At 34.5% G+C, this 19,803-nt stretch overlaps 1 protein-coding gene across 1 annotated transcript in view; it reads right to left on the bottom strand.

The window, feature by feature from the left end:
* Positions 1–9,152: 9,152 nt before the first annotated feature.
* LOC113771177 (auxin response factor 6-like) overlaps positions 9,153–19,803 on the bottom strand; it is a 41,424-nt gene continuing 30,773 nt past the window's right edge. The window contains exon 9 of the mRNA XM_027315791.1: positions 9,153–9,490. Within this exon, the coding sequence (XP_027171592.1) occupies positions 9,153–9,490 (338 nt within the window). The remainder of the gene's footprint in view (positions 9,491–19,803) is intronic.

Genomic DNA, 19,803 nt, shown 5'->3' with positions numbered 1-19,803 from the left:
GGTTGCCTCCACCCATTTTTTTTTTATTTTTTTTGTTTTCTTTTTTTTTTATTTTTCTCCTTTTTTTTCTCTTTTTTTTTTAAAAGGTGCCCTTTTGAATTTTTGCCTAATGGACAGCTTTGATCACCAGCCTATATTCAATTTAGAAATATGTTTCAAGATCGATGGTATCAGTGAGATAATCCTTCCCTTTCAAAATTGATGAATGTATATTTACATTATTTGCCATTTGATTAAGAAATTTTCTATTAAAAATACTACAAAAGGCGAAAGTCAGAAGGTTTTTGGCTTTTATAATGGGGTCAGGTGGGGTGTTAAAACGTTAAGGTTTAAAAGCAGATCTTTAAAACAGTTAAAATAATTATAAGATCGCATCCTACAAAAATTTTGGCATAATGTAGGGCTATTAAAACTCAAAAAATTGCCTCAGTTTAATTTTTGACTGGGTTTTCTTCTCTCTTTCCTTTATTTTGTATATTTTTGCTCTTTTTGTTTTTTTTTTTTTTTAGAAAAACTCAATGAACAATAAAACCTATCCTAATGTGGGTTTGCAATCTTCAGGGGGGTGCCAAATGAAAGAGTAGGTCAATCTAAAAGTTCAGAACGAAAAATTATGGATAAAGTATTTAATTGAAAAGGAAGAAGACCCGCCCTTTTAATCCATCCTATGCAAGTTCAAAAAGAAAATTTACATAATCAAATGAAAAACTTCTTGCATATATCTGAATTAATTGGTTGAGAAAAACCTGTCCGTCTATCTCTATGAGAATGAGCACTTCTCCGGGCAATACATTCTTGACAATGAAAGATCCCTGCCAATTTGGGAAAAATTTTTCCTTGGTTTCATCTTGAATTGGAAGAATTCCCTTCAGGATCTTGTCTCTCTTTTCGAATAGGTGAGGTTTGACTTTCTTGTCATAAGTACGAGCCATTCGCCTTTGATAACATTGTCCATGATAAATAGCATTTAACTGCTATTTAACCCATTCAACTTTCTCCAACTAGGTTTTCATTAAAACGTTCAAGGATGGGATCTCAACCTCAGTGGATAATACCACTTCCATTCCATACATGAGAGAGTAAGGCGTTGCCTTAGTAGAAATCCTGATTGCAATCCAATAAATCATTAATGCATGAGGTAACTTTTCATACCAATCTCGGTGGCTTTTCATTATTTTGTGAATAATTTTTTTTAGGTTTTGTTTACGGCCTCCACAACTCCGCACACCTGAGACCTGCAAATAGCAGAATTTTGGTGTTTGATCTTGAATTATTCATATAATTCATCTATCATATCATTATTGAGATTTTTTGCATTGTCAGTGATCAGCGTTTTTGGCACTCCAAAACGACAAATAATGTGATTTCTCAAAAAATCTGCTACTACCTTCTTGATTACGTGCTTGTAAAATGTTACTTCAACTCATTTGGTAAAATACTTGATTGCCACCAGAATGAATCGATGCTCATTTAAAACAGGCGGATCAATAGCTCCAATCACGTCCATTCCCTATATTGAGCATGACCAAGAAGTAGTCATACTATATAGTTCTGTTGAAGAAGCGCGTATAACATCACCATGCATATGACACTTGACGCATTTTTTGACATAATCTACATAGTCATGCTCTATAGTGAGTCAGAAATATTCCGTTCTCATGATTTTCTTAACAAATAAATGCCTATTCATGTGTGGTCCACATGCGCCGCTGTACACTTTTTTTGTCATGTAATCAGCTTCCTTTTCATCAATACATCTTAAAAGATCCAAATTTGATGTCTTCTTATATAACATTTCTTCATTCAAGAAGAATTTTGACGATATTCTACGTAGAAAACTTTTGGTAGCTACATCGGTACCTAGAGAATAAGATCCTGTCTTTATGAATTCTTTAGTATCACTATATCAGAGACGACCATCAGAAGATTTTTTCACAATCAAACAATGCGCCGACCTTTCCTGAAATTGAATCTGTATAGGTTTAATTATCAACTCATCTGGATGTCGAATTATGAAAGACAAGGTGGCTAAAGTATCAGTGAAAACATTGTGAATGCGAGAAATATGGCTGAATTCAAAATTACTGAACTTATCAGTCAAATTGAGCAGACTATAATAATATGGCATAATTTTTTAATTTCAAGTTACCCACTGTTTGAGTATTTGATACATAAGTAAGTCAGAATCACTGAACACTATTAAATCTTTGATCTCCGTTTTTAACGTCATTTTTAATCCAAAAATGCAAGTCTCATAATCAACCATGTTGTTGGTGCAGAAAAATTACAACTTAGTCGTAGCAGGATAGTGATTTTCCTCCAGTGATACAAGAATAACTCTTATTCCAATCTCAAAAGAATTTGAAATGCCGTCAAAGAATAGTCTCCATACAGGGTATTGTTCACTCATATCTTTCAGTGTGGCAACGAACAAAATCTTTTCATCCAAAAAATAGGTGTGTAATGGCTGTATTGTCTTTTGATTACTTTTTGAGTTGTGAAAACAATATCGAATTCAGAGAGAATCATCTGCGACTTTGCCATACGTCCTATTGGCATCGACATTCTTAATAAATATTTCAAAGGGTTAGAACGAAAAATGAGATAAGCAATGTGATTGAGCAAGTAGTACATCAATTTTTGAGTTGTCCAAACTAAAGCACAATAGCTCCTCTCAAGAAAAGAATAATTGATCTCGTATGTTGTGAATTTCTTACTGAGGTAATAGATGGCTTGTTCCTTCTTCTCCAAGTCAACATGTTGTTCCAAAACACATCCTACAATCTTATCAAATACAGACAAATACATAATTAAATGTCACCCTGATTTGGGTGGCACTAAAATCGGAGGGTTCAACAAGTATCTTTAATTTTATAAAAAATATATTAACATTCTTCATTCTAGTACATTAATGCATTTTTCTTTAATAATTTGAACAAATACTCATATGTAGAAGCCAATGCGTGATAAATCTATCAATAAAATTTATCTTTTCTAAAAAAAATTTCACATCCTTCTAAGTTTTCGGAACGGACATTTTTCAAATTGTTTTGATCTTTACAGGATCTATTTTTATCCCCTTTTTACTGACAATAAACTCTAACAATTCACTAATAGAAGCTCTAAAAGCACATTTTACAGGATTTAATTTCAAATTATATTTTCTCAAACTTTCAAGCAGTTTCTTTAAATCGACCAAATAATATTCAACTTTCTTGACTTTGTTTATAATATTATCCATATAAATATCCATCTCCTTGTGAATCATATTATAGAATAAGATGGTTATGATTCGTTGATAAGTGGTTCCGATATTTTTCAAATCAAAAGATATCACCAGATAGCATAATGTTTCCCACGGAGTGATGAAAGCAATCTTCTCCCTATCCTCTTCTATCATTAGAATCTGATGATACCCGGTGAAATAATCACCAAATGACTCAATTTCATATCCAATAGTATTGTCCAAAAGAGTATGAAAATTTGACAAAAGAAAATCGACTTTTAGACTAGCCTTATTGAGGTCCTATAATCAACACATACTCGCATTTCTCTACTCTTCTTTAAAACAGGTACCAAATTTGAAATCTAAATGGGATAATGAGATATCATGATAATTCTAACATTGAATTATTTCTCAATCCATTTCCTTATTTTGAGATTTTTATCTGGTTTGAATTTGTGAGACTTTAGATTTACTGTTGAAAAGTTTGGATCAGTTAGCAATTTATTGTAAGAATCGAAGACAATATAAGGGGGGTGAATTAGGTTATTTAAAACTAATCAAGTTATGAGACACTTTTTGGCTCGATATAAAATTTACCCTATTTTCTAGATAACTACACAATGAACAATTGATCAAGAAAGCAAGATTGCTCAGGAGTAGAAGAAATAATCAATTTATGTTTGCAAGATAGTAAGTAAAAAGGAAAGAATAGCAAAACCAATATTTCCAAGCTCCTCTTGAGTTTGAGTATCACTTTATAGAACAAGACTCTTCAAGTGGATCAAATACAACCAATTTTTGTGTACAAAGGAATGATCACTTCCTCCTTGCCCCAAACTATACTTGGTCAAGTTAAAAAGTTTTACTATCACTCGGATAACCCTCACAAAAATACACTATTGAAGTATTTATCTTAAACAAGAAGAGCTTACGCAAAATTCACACAAAACAAGAGTACAAATCTTCTTTAAATAGCATTTTCTCACTAAAATCACTCTAAATCTTTTGTAGTCTTAACGTGCAAAAGTGGTTTGAAAGTGGTTGACCATACTCTATTTATATGAGACCAAAAAGTTTCTCTATTAATGCTTCCAATGGATAGAAGGCAGCTGAAGAGTCAACTAGCCGTAGGTAGTGCCGGACGTCCGGTAGACCTATTTCTTGTATCCGACAGCAGGCAGTGAGGTCAAGAAATTTACTTCAATTCTTTCGGACGTCCGGTACCTTCAATGTTTGCATACGAAAGTAGATAGTGAAGCTGAGAATTCTTCTTCAATCCTTTCAGACATGCATTGCTTCCAATGTTTTGCGTCTGAAGTGTTTCAATGTTTGTCGGACATTCGGTGCTCTAATGTTGTGCGCCCAATCGAAGTCAGTGATCTTAGAAGGATTGACTTAATTTCTTCGGACGTCCGGTGGTGAGTTCTTCATGCGTCCGAAGTTGCGCAATGATTATCGGACGTCCAATCCAGTTTTCACGAGCGTCCGACAGCTTTCATTACTCTTTGCCTCTTTTACTTGAATTTAATCTTTGAACCTGATTTGCTTCATTAATGAAAAGACCTTTGAGGAGATATTAGTAACATCAATTTATTTTATAGACATCAAAAGTTAGGGACTAAGATTAACAATCTCCCTCTTTTTGATGATGACAAAACAATGGATGGAGGAAAAAAAAATAGTTGAGTCGAAACTCCCCCTCATATAATGCATCCAAAAAGTTTGTAAGTACACATTCCCCCTCACACATATACCAGATTACACTTCCTAGCAATCCAGATTAACATCCATTTCTCCCTCTTTTTATCATCATTAGATAATTTGAACAACTAATATCAGAAATCAAATCCAGTAACCAATCCCAGAAATCCAACATCAATGTCATCAATAACATATTGATGATCCAGCATTGTCAATAACACCCATCATAATAAATAACAGCAATCAATTTCAGAGATGCAATTAGATATACCAGCGTCCAATATAATATACCCAAACAGTAGAAATACAGTTGACAGTCACAGAGAATTAATACCAGAATTCAACAATCACGGGTATACTAATCATCCAATACTCATTTGCCAAAAACAAACATTATTAACCAGATAAGAGTTAACCAACAGAGTAACCAGAATAAACAAAGTAACCAGAAACCATCAAGGTTATATATCACAACATAAGAGTTAACCAAATAAACTACAAACCAACAGAGTTATCCAAATAACCATAATTCTGAGTACAGAGTATTTGAATTGTCAAAAAACAAAAAATGCAAATGTCTACTATGAAGTGCCATTCTAAAATGAAGTGTAAGTGCCTAAAGGTGTCTAAATGGTGATTTTGGACGATTCAGGCCTCCTCCTTGCTAGGCGAAACTGAGCAGGATCCACTTCTTTTTCTTCAGTTTCCTCATTATCATCACTGTCTTCAGTTGTTGGAGCCTTGCCCTTATCTTGTGGCTGAGAACTGGAAGCATGAACTTCTAGAGTGGATTCAGTATGTGGAGTGTGCTCAGTTGGTTCAGTCCTCGGCTCCTTTTGATGCATATTCTCATCTTCTTGAGGAATAGGAGGCACAAGCAAGTTTCTTTTGTCAATGAAGGTAGCTTGTTGCTCAGGTGACATGGTCATCATCAGACCATCTTTGAGAAAGAGAATATGCTGTTTGAGATCCTCAAACAAGGAGATGACCTCAGAGTTAGATGAAGAAGGCAGAGTGGATGATTTTCTAGAATGGATAGTCAAGAGTGAAACAAATTTAGACTAATCTCGAGGAGTTTTAAGGGTGATAGGAGTTTCATAGTGACATTTTGTCCTAAACTCCAAAATAGACTCTTTGTAGCACCACTTACCATAAAAAAATCTCAGATTTTTCCTTTCAAAATAAGTTTTTGAAAAGATGGTGGATGCACTCGGTTTTGGTGACACTCCAATGAAAAGAATCTTAAAGTGAGCAAAGATTGGAGTTAGAAATTTTCCATAGGAAGTTTTCCTACGGCTATCAGTGCTGATTTTAAATAAAAACTTGCACATAACAAAGCCAAAGTCAATTCTAATCTTTTCAAGAAAACAATAAAACAAGTAAAGCTCCATTTTGTTGGCATCAGTCCTATGACCATCAGTAGGAACCAATAGATTTGAAATTGTTGAAAAGATGATCAAATTTTGAGAACTGAGATCCTCCAATTTTGCCTCAGCAGGAGTGTTAAAGTGTGTTTGAAAATAGGTCATGAGTTTTGCAACATGAAATTGATGATAGGCAGAAGGAAACTTTTTATAAGAGAAAAAGTTTACAATTTTTTCTTTAAAATCATCCTTAATTTTGGTCTTTAAAATATCATTAACAATGTCAGAATTAAAAGCAATATCGACTGAATTGACTCGAGAAACAAGATCAGTGTGTGAGTTATCCTTCTTAAGATTGGCAAAGAATTGGTAAAGCATATCAAGATAGTAAGTATTGAAAATTGTCAAAATGTGAGTCCATTTTTTAAATTCAAAAAACTTAATAACTGGTTCAAGGTCAAGCTTACAGAATTGGTAGGGGATAATGGTCCTCTGAGTGATGAACCCTTTCTGTGAAATCCATTCAAACCTCTCCCTGGCATCATCATCAATGAATTTGGGTAATGGAGTAGATTCTTTTTCAGTTTGAGCCTCATGTTGTTTTCTGGCAGGGCATTTTCTCTTTCCACTGCATTGAGCAGATGGTACACCAGTCTGTATATCAGTCCTTGTCCTTGGTAATTTCCTTGTGGAAGGCTTAGAAGTTTACTGTCTCGCAATAGTTTGCTCAGCAGTTTGCTATTCCTCAGTTTTCTCAACAGAAGGCTCAGTGATTACAGTTCCTCAGTTTGAGCAGTCCGTTTCTTTCTGGCAGATTGTGTCATTTTTTCACCACGTGCCTTAGTTCCTTTTGTGGGTGATTTTGTGGTGGAATGTTCGACAATCTCAATGTCTTCATCCCTTAGTCTGGTGTGTGCCCGGCACTAGCAGATCCTTCTCTTACTCTAACCATGATGATATGCAGGATGTTTTTATTGCATAGTATGATACGAATGTGTATGATATGGACTTAGAGTATGGTATAGACTACAATGTATACTTGAATTGTGCAAAGAGAGTGAATTTTGAGTGATTAGGGTTTCGGCTGAAAATTGGAATTTGTGGGGTGCTGGCAGTTAGAGGAAGTTATAAAGGCTAATGGACGCGCAAAAGGAATGTAATGGTATTGGACAGATCAATTTTTTGAAATTTGTTCAGAAGAGAGATGAATTTTTAAAATTTGAAAGTGGGAGAAGAGGAAGGGTTGCGTCCGAGACAGCAGTTAAAAAATGAATTGAATGAATGAGAGAACTGCTTTATAATGCATATCTTTAGTGTGTCGGACGGCCGAACGAAGAGAGGCATCCGACACACCCGTCCAAACCAAAATTTTTCTGAAAAAATGACCAAGAACACTATCGGACGTCTGATAAAGTGTGACCAAAGAATTTTTTAAAGAATCTTTTCTAAAACGCCCAATTTTGTTCTAAAAAATATAAATTGGTCCAGTGATAAGACTTTTGTAAGAATATCAACAATTTGATCTTTTGAGCAAACATATTATAAATAAATTTCACCATTTTGAACAAGATCACAAATGAAATGATGTTTTATGTTTATATGCTTTGTCCTAGAATGTTGAATGGAATTTTTTGTCAAATTTATGGCACTTGTATTATCACAAAACACAGGCACACAATCATACTCCAATCCAAAATTATTTAAGATACTTTTCATCCACATGAATTGAGCACAACACGCACCGGCGACAATATATTCCGCTTCGGCCGTAGACAAAGACATAGCATTTTGTTTCTTACTAAGCTAAGACACTAGACAATTACCAAGAAAGTGACATGTATCACTTATACTTTTTTTTTTATCTATCTTACATCCACCAAAATCAGCATCTGAGAAATCACATAAAGGAAATTCACGACATCTTGGATACCAAAAATCATAGTTCAAAGTTCCTTTCAAGTATCTAAAGATTCTTTTCACAGCAGTCAAGTGAGATTCTTTTGGACAAGATTGGAAACGGGCACACAAGCAAACAGCAAACATAATATCAGGTGTACTTGCAGTTAAATAAAGTAAACTGCCTATCATACCTCTATACTTCTTTTTATTAACATTTACGCTTTCTTCATCCTTGTCAAGTTTGGTAGATATGCACATTGGTGTTCCAACTTACTTTGAATCCTCAATTCCAAATCTTTTGAGCAGTTTCTTAGTGTATTTAGTTTGATTGATGAACTTAGCTTCTTAAGTTTGAACCACTTGTAGCCCAAGGAAGAAATTTAATTCTCCCATCATATTCATTTCAAACTCTTTTTCCATAATAGTGAAAAAAAATCCTTGCACAAACACTCATTAGTAGCATCAAAAATAATATTATCAACATATATTGGTACAATTAGGAGATCATTGGAACTTTGTTTAGTAAAAAGAGTGGTGTTCACAATGCCCCTTTTAAAATCATTCTCAATTAAAAAACCACTTAACCGTTCATACCAAACTCTTGGAACTTGTTTTAATCCATACAAAGCTTTTGAAAGGTTAAGCACATGATTTGAAAATGTTTCATTCTCAAAACCGGGAGGTTGGTCAATATAAACCTCTTGATTAATAAAACCATTTAAAAAAGTACTTTTAATATCCATTTGAAATAATTTAAAATTCTTAAAACATGCAAATGCAAAAAACATTCTAATTGACTCTAGTCTAGTTACAGGGGCAAATGTTTCATCAAAGTTTATTTTTTCTTCTTGAGCATATCCCGTAACTACAAGTCTAATCTTATTTCTCATAACTTCACATTTGTCATTCATTTTATTTCTAAAAACCCATTTTGTACCAATAATAGGATTATTCTGAGGTCTTTAAACTAGTGTCCAAATCTTACTCCTTTCAAATTGATTTAGTTTCTCTTCCATGGCCATAATACAGTTTTCATCTTTCAAGATATCAACAATATTTTTAGGTTCAAAATTATCTATCAATTTCTTAGTGGAGGAGCGAGTTCTAACCTTCTCGGATGGATCACCAATGATAAACTCCTTGGAATAATTTTGAGCAAACTTCCAAACTCTTGAAAGATACCTAGGTGTATCATCATCTTTGTCATTTTCTTTCAAAGTTTGATTATCCTTTGAATTGTCTTCCAGTGGAGCATTGTCTTGATCATGAATTGTGAATTTCTTGAGTCCCTCCTGAACACCTACATCATCATTCTCACAACAACTCTTGAAAATATCATTATTAGATTCATCAAATGTGATATGTATGGCTTCCTCTATGACAAGAGTCCTTCTATTATAGACTTTAAAACCTCTTTTGCTTTCACAATAACTCAAGAAGATTCTTTCATCAGATTTCTTATCAAATTTTTCAATGTGTTCCTTGATATTTAAAATAAAATATTTGCAACCAAAAATTTTGAAATATTCAATAATTGGATTTTTATTAAACATTAACTTATAAGAGGTTTTGTTTAAAATTGATTTCAAAAGAACTCTATTCATAACATTACAAGTCGTATTTATAGCTTCGACCAAAAAATATTTTGGCAAATTGCATTCACTTAACATGGCTCTCACGGTTTTTTAAAGAGTTTTATTTTTTCTTTCAACAACACCATTTTGTTGTGGAGTTCTTGCAATAGAAAATTCATGAGTGATTCCATTATGATCACAAAATTTCAAAAAATCACAAAATTTAAATTTCGAGCCATTGTCACTTCTAATTTTAATAATTTTCAACCCAATCAGATTTTGAACTTTTGCAAATAAGGAAACAAAATTTTTGAAAGCATCATCTTTGTGGGCAAGAAACATCACCCAAGTGTATCTAGAATAATCATCAACAATAACCAAACAATATCTTTTACCACCCACTCTAGTAATTTGGGTAGGACCAAACAAATTAAGATGTAAAAGTTTCAAAAGTTTTGAAGTAGAAACGCATTTTTTGGATTTAAAAGAAACTTTTACTTGCTTTCCAAATTGATAAGTATCACAAATTTTGTCCTTTTCAAAATTAATTTTTGACAAAGCTCAAACAAGTTTTTTTTTGAAAATTTCTTTTAACAAATCCATGTTGAAATGACAAGACCTGCTATGCCACAACCAAAGGTCTTCATCTCAACTTTAAGACATTTAAAACTAGATGAATCAACATTTTCGAGAATAACTACGTAGATGTCATTTTTCCTTTTTTCCTTGAAGATAATATTAAATTTAGAGTAAAAAACAAGACACTCATACTTTTTGAATAACACAAACAGATTTCTATCACATAATTGACTAACACTTAAAAATTATAGCTCAGATTATTAACAAGAAGGACATTATAAATAAAAGTTTGACCATTCTTACCAACATCTCCTATTCTAACTATTTTGGTTTTGTTATCATCCCAAAACGTTACTTTTCCACTTGATTTTGACTTGAGATTGATGAATTGTGATGGATCACCGGTCATATGCCTTGAACATCCACTATCAATGAACCATTTTGATTCCTTAATAATGTTCACCAAATTCACCTACACCAAAGTTCACAAGATAATATTTGATACCATTTACTTTTGGATTCTTGAGAATTAGCATTATGTCTAACTATCCACATGCATTTCATGTTATTTCTACTATTCTTCCTGACATAGCAATTACTCTTTCTGTGACCAATTTGGCAATAAAAGTTACACATAGTCAGCGAATTACTTGTATGAACAGGTTTAACAAATCTAACTTGCTTTCTCCTATAAATGGTAAATTCGTTTGCACTAGAATTCAGCGTTTTCTTATGAATGCCAAAATAAGATATTGAATCGTTCCTTTGAAAATAGTTTTATTTCTTGTATTGAAGCAAATCATTTAGACAATCCATTCTGTTTTTCAAGTTACTTTGTTACTTTTTAAACAAATCATAAAGTTTTATTTTTCTATCAAGTTCAAAAAGTAAACTAGTTTCATTCTTTTTGAAGTGATCATTTTCATCTTTCAGATTCTTGTTTTGTTGAAAAGGTTTGCACTGTCTTGAATAAGAAAATTGATCTTTTGTTTTAGTTGCTTGTTTTTAACACAGGATTCTTTCAAACTAGCATGCAGTCTCTCAATAAAGAAATTAACATCTTCATCAGATTCATCATCACTATTAAGTTGAGAGTTGCAAGTAGTTACCTCATCATTACCAATGGCCATGAAAGCCATTTGAGCAGATTCTTCTTCCTCTTCAACATTACCGTTCGAGTTGCAATCATTCCAGGTAATTTGAAAGTTGTTGAATCTAGGTTTTCGTTCAACATTTCCTTCTCTCTTCTTCTTCATTGGGCACTCATTCATGTAATGTCCCAGTTGGCTGCACTTAAAACACTTGTCAGCTTGTTTTTTATTAGCCTCTTACTTTCCTTTGTTTCTTGCAATGTTGAATTGATTTGAAGATGAATTGATGGGTCCTCCCTTTCTGAATCTTCTCTTATTGAGGATTCTTTTGAAACTTCTTGTGATAAGAGCAAGATCATTGTCGTTAACTTCCGCATCATCTCCATCCAAGGAGGCCGAGTCATATTCATTTTCAAATGCTTTTAGAGCAATACTCTTTCTCACCTTTGCATCCTCTTTTTCTTGTACCTTGGACTTAAGTTTCAGCTCATAAGAGATTAGAGAATTAATAAGAAATTCAATAGGCATAAAATTTTTAGGTGATTTGAAAGTTGTTGAATCTAGGTTTTCGTTCAACATTTCCTTCTTTCTTCTTCTTCATTGGGTACTCATTCATGTAGTGTCTCAATTGGCCGCACTCAAAGCACTTGTCAACTTGTTTTTACTAGCCCATTGTTTTCCTTTGTTTCTTGCAATGTTGAACTGATTTGAAGATGAATTGCTGGATTCTCCTTTTCTGAATCTACTCTTGTTGAGGATTCTTTTGAAACTTCTTATGATAAGAGCAAGATCATTGTCGTCAACTTTCACATCATCTCCATCTAAGGAGGTCGAGTCATCTTTATCTTGAAATGCTTTTAGAGCAATGTTCCTTCTCACCTTTGCATCCTTTTCTTTTTATACCTTGGATTTAAGTTTCAACTCATAAGAGATTAGAGAATTAATAAGAGATTCAATAGACATAGAATTTCCTAGTGATTTGAAAGTTGTTGAATCTAGGTTTTTGTTCAACATTTCCTTCTTTCTTCTTCTTCATTGGGTACTCATTCATGTAGTGTCTCAATTGGCCGCACTCAAAGCACTTGTCAACTTGTTTTTACTAGCCCATTGTTTTCCTTTGTTTCTTGCAATGTTGAACTGATTTGAAGATGAATTGCTGGATTCTCCTTTTCTGAATCTACTCTTGTTGAGGATTCTTTTGAAACTTCTTATGATAAGAGCAAGATCATTGTCGTCAACTTTCACATCATCTCCATCTAAGGAGGTCGAGTCATCTTTATCTTGAAATGCTTTTAGAGCAATGTTCCTTCTCACCTTTGCATCCTTTTCTTTTTATACCTTGGATTTAAGTTTCAACTCATAAGAGGTTAGAGAATTAATAAGAGATTCAATAGGCATAGAATTTTCTAGTGATTTGAAAGTTGTTGAATCTAGGTTTTCGTTCAACATTTCCTTCTTTCTTCTTCTTCATTGGGCACTCATTCATGTAATGTCCCAATTGGCCGCACTCAAAACACTTGTCAGTTTGCTTTTTATTAGCCTCTTGCTTTCCTTTGTTTCTTGTAATGTTGAACTGATTTGAAGATGAATTGCTGGGTCCTCCCTTTCTGGATTTTCTCTTGTTGAGAATTCTTTTGAAACTTCTTGTGATAAGAGCAAGATCATTGTCGTCAACTTTCGCATCATCTCCATCGAAGAAGGCCGAGTCATCTTCATCTTGATATACTTTTAGAGCAATGCTCCTTCTCACTTTGCATCCTCTTCCTCTTGTACCTTGGATTTAAGGTTCAGCTTATAAGAGATTAGAGAATTAATAAGAAATTCAAAAAGTATAGAATTTAGATCTTTGGTCTCTTTAATGGCAGTGTAAACACCAAATTTTTAACTTATGTATTTTATTTTTGCTTTTAGTAATAACTATTATCTATTTTTTGTTTTAAGGCACCTTTTAGCATTTTATAGCATTATTTTTATTTTTAAATTCATATGTTTTTTTTAGTGTTAAAGAGTTCCCGGAAAATGGTCTCGAAAATGGGCATTATCTCTGTTAGATTTTATTTTATGGAAGTTTATTATTAAAAGAAAAAAAAGAGAAAAAGAGAGGAAAAATCATTAATCCAACACAGGAAAAATCTTACCTTTTTGTTTTATTTTTTGTTACAAGTTTTGTACATTTTATTTAAGTTTTATTTTGTATTATTGTTGTTTAATTAAGTGAAAAAAAAGAAGCCGCGCATGTAGCAGCGTGGGAAATGATATCATTTTCATGGGTGATTTTTCTGATGAATCGGATGGCTGAGGATATGGGGAGGAACCAACCCTTCATCCTCACCTTTGAGGTGAGGGTTTAGGGGGTCATGGTTCCCCTATAAAAGGAAAGAAAGACGGCAAGAAACATAGGGAGAGGATAGTTGGCGGCTGGGTAGGAAAAGCTAGGGAAATCGGATAACAGTCAGTGGGGGGTGGAAAAGAAACGAAAAAGAACAGAGAGGAAAGACAAGATGGGTGGCGGACAAGGCAAAAAGGGACTGAAAAAGAAAAATTTGGGCAAGACGGAAGCAAAAAGAAAAAAAGAAACAGAGGAGAGGTCGGCTGTGAGAAACGGCGAGGGTTTGGGGAGTGAGCAAGAGAGAAGCGGTCGGAAGAGAAAGAAAAAACAGAGCAAGGAAATAGAAGAAGAAAGCTTGGAAGGCATAACCGAGAGCAAAAAGGGTGATTGGGAGAAGAAATTTTCGGGAGAGGAAAAGGAAAATCTGGGCAAAGGAAGTTGCGGAAAAAAAAACCCAGAAAACTCCAGATTTTTGCGTTGCCTTCATCAGAGCCAGTAGCAAGCCCCTTTCGATTTCTGTGGAGAACGATCATCTTCAACGCTCACGGGTTCCACATATTCGGTGTTAAGATCTTCAAGGTAACCCTTTCTTTCCACTTTCCTTCACTTACATATACTCAGATTTACATTCTATGCTGATTGGTTTTCTGGTTTCATGGTTTTGTTTTTCTCTACCTTCGGTGTTTTCTTTTTCATACGTGGTTGGTTCAGATCTTTGCCCTATCTCCTTGCATCTGGGTTTTGCGTTAATGTGGATCATTGAGACCTTTTGTGTAGAAATTACCTCATGTTTCTTGTAGTTAGCAACAAACCCATTCCATTTGTAAAAAGTTTCATAAACAAATCTGGTTTTGCAAGCTGTTTCTCCAACCCAGATTTTCGTACTTTTGGGTGTTTAGTATTGAATCCGGATGATGAGTTTATGGGTTTTTCTAGAAGTTTTATCTGATGAATATATGGGATGTTGATGTTTTTGGCTGTTTTTCATGCATTTGAGCAAACAACTCATAAAATGGCATGAGGTTTCGAGAAAAATCTGTTCTAATGTTTCTTTAATCGCCGTTCCACTTCTTTTTTTTATTGTCGTTTGTGTAACTTTGATGTTGAGTTTCAGTGTTGAATGGAGTAAGTGTCCAATTTTTGTTGTTTGTCTGGAGTCTGATCCACCTGGTCTATACGTTTGCTAATGAAAATAAAAATGGATAGAAAGCCTGTTGAATGGATCTGGTTTGTTGTCATGGTTGGACTTTAGTTTTGCTTCCTCGAAGTGTTTGAGTTAGAGTTCCGTAGATGTTCATGTTGTTAGCTTGCACGGCTACCAAACTTTGGTTGGGTTTGGGATGATTTACTTGTTGAAGTCTTAGTCTGTAATTCATTGCAGTCGAATTAGTGAAAGAGGGTTGAAGTAGTAGTTGCACTTGAAGTCAGTCAAGGTCTTCTGTGTTTTGTTTTTGCAAAGAAGATTTCATTTCTGGGGTTGAATTTTTTTTTACTTGTTTGGATTGCTGAAAACACTAGCTGGGCTTAGCTTTTCTTTTGCTTTGGCGTGCTGGGTGATGGTGATGCCATGTATATGCCTGCTTACCAATTCAATTAGCAATGGGCGGCATACCATTAGACCGCAACAAGTAGTTAAAAACTGTTGCAGCCGTGGCCTGCTTTCATTTTTAGGATTTTAGCTGTTCTAACCAAAGTCTGAGCTCACATTTGTTTGATTCTGGTTTCATATTTTCTTTTGTGGTTGCATGTTTTCTCTTTTTCGACAAATCAAGAATCTTGTCCAGTTTGTGTTAGCTAAATGGGTTGAGACTTTTATTGGTTTTGGGTTGATAAACTCGCGCGTTTGGTGCATCTTTTTGGTGTGAAGTTTGCGTGAGTTGAGCTGCAAAGTTGCAGCAGAAAAATTGCAGAAGGAAGCATCATTAGCAGCCAAAGACTGGAGCTTTTGTGTTCCAGATTTGCATGATGTCTTTTCCAAGTTTTTTGCTTGTTTGGCTTGGGATAATTGTGTTTATCTGGTTTTAGATTAAGGTTTAAATGTGTTGGTTGAAAGTTTTTGATCAAAGTTGTGCTTGAGGTGGAAGGCGGCGTGCGAAAATGACTTGCGGCTGTGTTTTCTTAGTTGCAGAATGCTTGTCATTAGAAATGTTTTTGTTGCAGACAATGCTTCCGTAGCTTTGCATGGAAATTTGCATGGGAAATGTTCCAAGAATTGCATTTTAACCCCCCAAGTTTCCTCTTGTTTCACCATGGCCCAAACAATTGAAAAATCAATCAAGTTGACCCCTCAAATTTTTTTAGTTTTTGCAATTAAGTCACTACTTGTTTTAATCTTTACGTGGGTTGTTCACCTTCCTTTAAATGCCTTGAATTTCATGCTTATTCTCATTTCTTGTGATTACTTGTTGATTAAAGCGATACCTTGACTTTTTCTTTGATTTTGGAGGATAACTAAGTAATTTCATTCCGTTAGAGCCCCACTTCAAGGGAGGTACCCCCTATCCCTTACTCTTTATGTGACCCTACGTGCCCTATATGACTTTACATGTTTGACTGTATGCCTCTTGAATGTTTTATTCATTTCATTCATTTGCTTTATTGGCTTTGTATATTTATTTTAGTTCAATTTGATCATTTAGAAGGCACTTGAATGCCAAATTTGTAATAGTTAGGTATTCCTTTTTATTATTTATTTTATTTTCCCTTTTAGATTGTAGTAGGGTTCCCCGAATGTAATAGTTAGGGCTTTATTTCCTTTATTTGTCTTGTGTGTTTTTGCATGCCTATGTGTTTTGTGTTACTCGCTTTCCTAGGGTCTTGCATCTAGACACCATGCTTATGTGTTATGTGCTATATGTGATTTATGTGTTTATTTGCTTTATTAGACTTTACATGATTTATTTGATTGTAATGAATGCGTGACGTCACCACACTAGTCCAACGCTAGTTGTGGCCCTTCATTCCAATTTTTCACTAGTCCAATGCTAGTAGGAATTCATAGATATGGGCTAGTCCAACGCTAGACCCTTAGGGACCTCCTACGCTATATCATGTTTGTATGACTACATTACATTCTCATGCATATTTTTTACTTTTAGGGTCTTTTATCATCCCTTCTTATACGTATATACCTTTCCCCATATTTTTCCTTATATGTATATTACTTACCCCTTTGTATGAAACATGACATTAGACTTGCATGCCATCTAAGCATTAGACCTAGGGTAATACATTTGCTTGATTAGACTAGGAAAAACCCCTTGGATATGGGATATGGACGAGTTTGGCTTCTCTAGCCTTAGCACGCTTGTATTCCCTCTATTAAAGGGAACATTGAAAGCCAACGAACATTAGTCCCCCTTTAGGTCATACACATTTGTATATTATTGTTTTCTTTACTTTTCCTTTCTTTCGAGTTTCATGACTTGCATTATTCGTGACTTTTTCGAAGAGTCTTTATTGGGCGTCACAATTAATGTGATTGGTACCAAATAAGATTTGAAGATACATTTCGACCCTTCGATACCCTTTTAAGTTTAGGGTTTGCATTCATATAGAACATCCAAATGTGATAAATTTTAGGTTAAAATAAGAAAATTTTTGACTAAATCGCGCAACTAGCCTTGGCTAGGTTGAAAGGGTGTCTTGGATTCTTATCCTTGCCTTCCCTTTCTTCAAATGTGACTCCCGAATCTTTTTCTCTGATTTTCGTAGATTTGGAGTCGTTTAAAAAGGGTTTTCTACTTTTTCCTTTAAAAATTCATTTTTAGGTGATTTGGTACACCTTAACTCTATACCAAGTGGCGACTTCATTTTTTTTCATTCAAAAAATCCTTTTTAAACTATATTTTGGGTCAAATCGTCGCATTTTCAAGTCCCATTTAGACCCACATGTTTTTCATTTTCCTTTTAAATCAAAAATTCATTTTTTAATCAAAAATTGAATCAAATGCCATTTTTCTAAAATTCGTCTTTTATTTTTCTTATAAAAAAAAATGGGGCGCGACAGCTGGCGACTCCACTGGGGACTTAGAGAGTCCGAGCAAATTTGATTTAGTCAATCTTTTTCTTCTTTTAACCTTTTCATATATCGCATTTGGATGTTTAAGATTGCATTTTTTCTTTTTTTTAGGATTTTCGCATTTCGCACGTATCAACTCACTCCTTCACCCATTTGCGTACGATTGATTGGATGGATGAATGATTTATTTATGTTATCCCGCGCTTGCATTGTTGGGTGGGGGGCAGTCGCCTTAGAACCTCCGTCCGCATTTATGGTATTTAATCCCTCCCCTCAATAATAAAGCACCTCATACGTGCATGCATAGTTTTATTTACCCTATTTTTTTCTTTTTTCGTGGGCGTTTCCCACACCTCCTTGTAGGATTAGGATCGATTGCCTTGAGTAGGCGGATGGTGTGCTCTGCGCCCATAGCACTACCTAAGGGATCACTCGAGCCACCGACCGAAGGCCCTGGGAGTGATGACCCTTCGTCTTTAGGTCTGAAGGCTTGGGAGCCGAAGCCTTATCGAGTCTAGATGCATTAGTGAGCCAAACCTCATGCATCCATATTAGAATTGCCTAAGGTAGAGTCGATCTTACCCTATTAAGGATACTAGGCATGAGGGGAGGGATCTCTCCCTTCTTTCCTTATTTGTCTTTGTTGTTTTTTATATCATCTAATTGTCCAACGTGTTATGTGATTATGTGTTGAACTAACGTTTCCTTGTTTCTTATCTTTTGCATTCACAAACGTTAGGAAATAAGAGGTCTGGCATGATCCTCTTTTAGGACCTACCCTTATAGATAGTCTATTTGCACGTTTAGAAATTTTGGTATATTTCATTCGTAAATTAATAATAGCATATCATTTTAGGCCTACCCTGGCGTATAAAGGGTTCCTTAGGTCATATTTCATTTTAATACACTGGCATCATGCATCCACCTTAGAGGGAATGCCATTTAGGGGATCCCGTGCTAGGATTAAACCGCCCTGTGTCTCGGACATATAATCCAATGAGACTTGCACATTTATATTTCCTGTACTATCCAAAGGGCTAGTGCACGAGGTAAGGTAGGATCCGATCATTTTCAAGAGCGATCTTTGGAATATGAACGTCTAATAATCACCTTTTGGCTATTTTATCAAAATTGGTAAAAATTCCTTGCTTAAAGGACATTAATTTGAAGAAATTCACAAATAATTCCTCATTATTGAAACAATAAATTGAGGCCAAAATTTGATTTTAGAAGGCTCATAGACTAATGCATCGCAATATATTTTTGAAACTACCAGTAGATAGATTGATTTTCAAATAAGCTGTCAATTCAATTCCCTCCATTGGCCCATTTTATTCATTAATTTCATCCAATTCATTTTATCAATTTGTTCATTTTTAGGGCAGTATAGTCGATTTAGAAATCATTTGACTAGTTTACCAATTCTTAGGGCAATCTAGTCGATTTTGAATAGATCACCAATTTCATTCAATTCATTTGATTGGTTTACCCATTTTTAGGGCAATCGAGTCGTTTTTGAAGAGATCTTCAGTTTCATTCAATTCAGCTGACCAGTCTACCTTTTTTAGTGCAATTCAGTCGACTTTGAATAAATCATCAATTTCACCCTATCCATTTGACCCGCTTTTTACCCTTTAGGGTTAAAGTCTAAGGTTCACTGAATAAATTAATCGAGACATTGCAATCTCTTTTACACATTATTTTATGTGTTGACCAAACAAAGCAATCCATTCGGACTTTGTCCTCATTTTTAGGACAAATGTCTCTTCTTACTCCAATTGGTCAAACTTTTTTCAAATTATTTTCACTCAATCAGTTGATCGGATTCATCAGGTATTGTATAGTGCATACCCTAGAGGATTGCATTTTTATGCTAGGCCTACCCTTGGCATAAAAGGGCTCCCCCATAGGACATGCATACCGATTTTATAGTCTTGCCTACTAACTCTGGGTATTTTTTTCTTTTATTTTTCCCCCTCTCCTGCATTCATAAAAAAAAAAATGTTTCAATAAGGTGAA

The sequence above is a fragment of the Coffea eugenioides genome, chromosome 5 (assembly GCF_003713205.1).
Source record: "Coffea eugenioides isolate CCC68of chromosome 5, Ceug_1.0, whole genome shotgun sequence".
Taxonomy (NCBI): domain Eukaryota; kingdom Viridiplantae; phylum Streptophyta; class Magnoliopsida; order Gentianales; family Rubiaceae; genus Coffea; species Coffea eugenioides.
The sequence above is the reverse complement of the archived record's forward strand: the minus strand, read 5'-3'. Positions and strand labels throughout refer to the sequence as shown.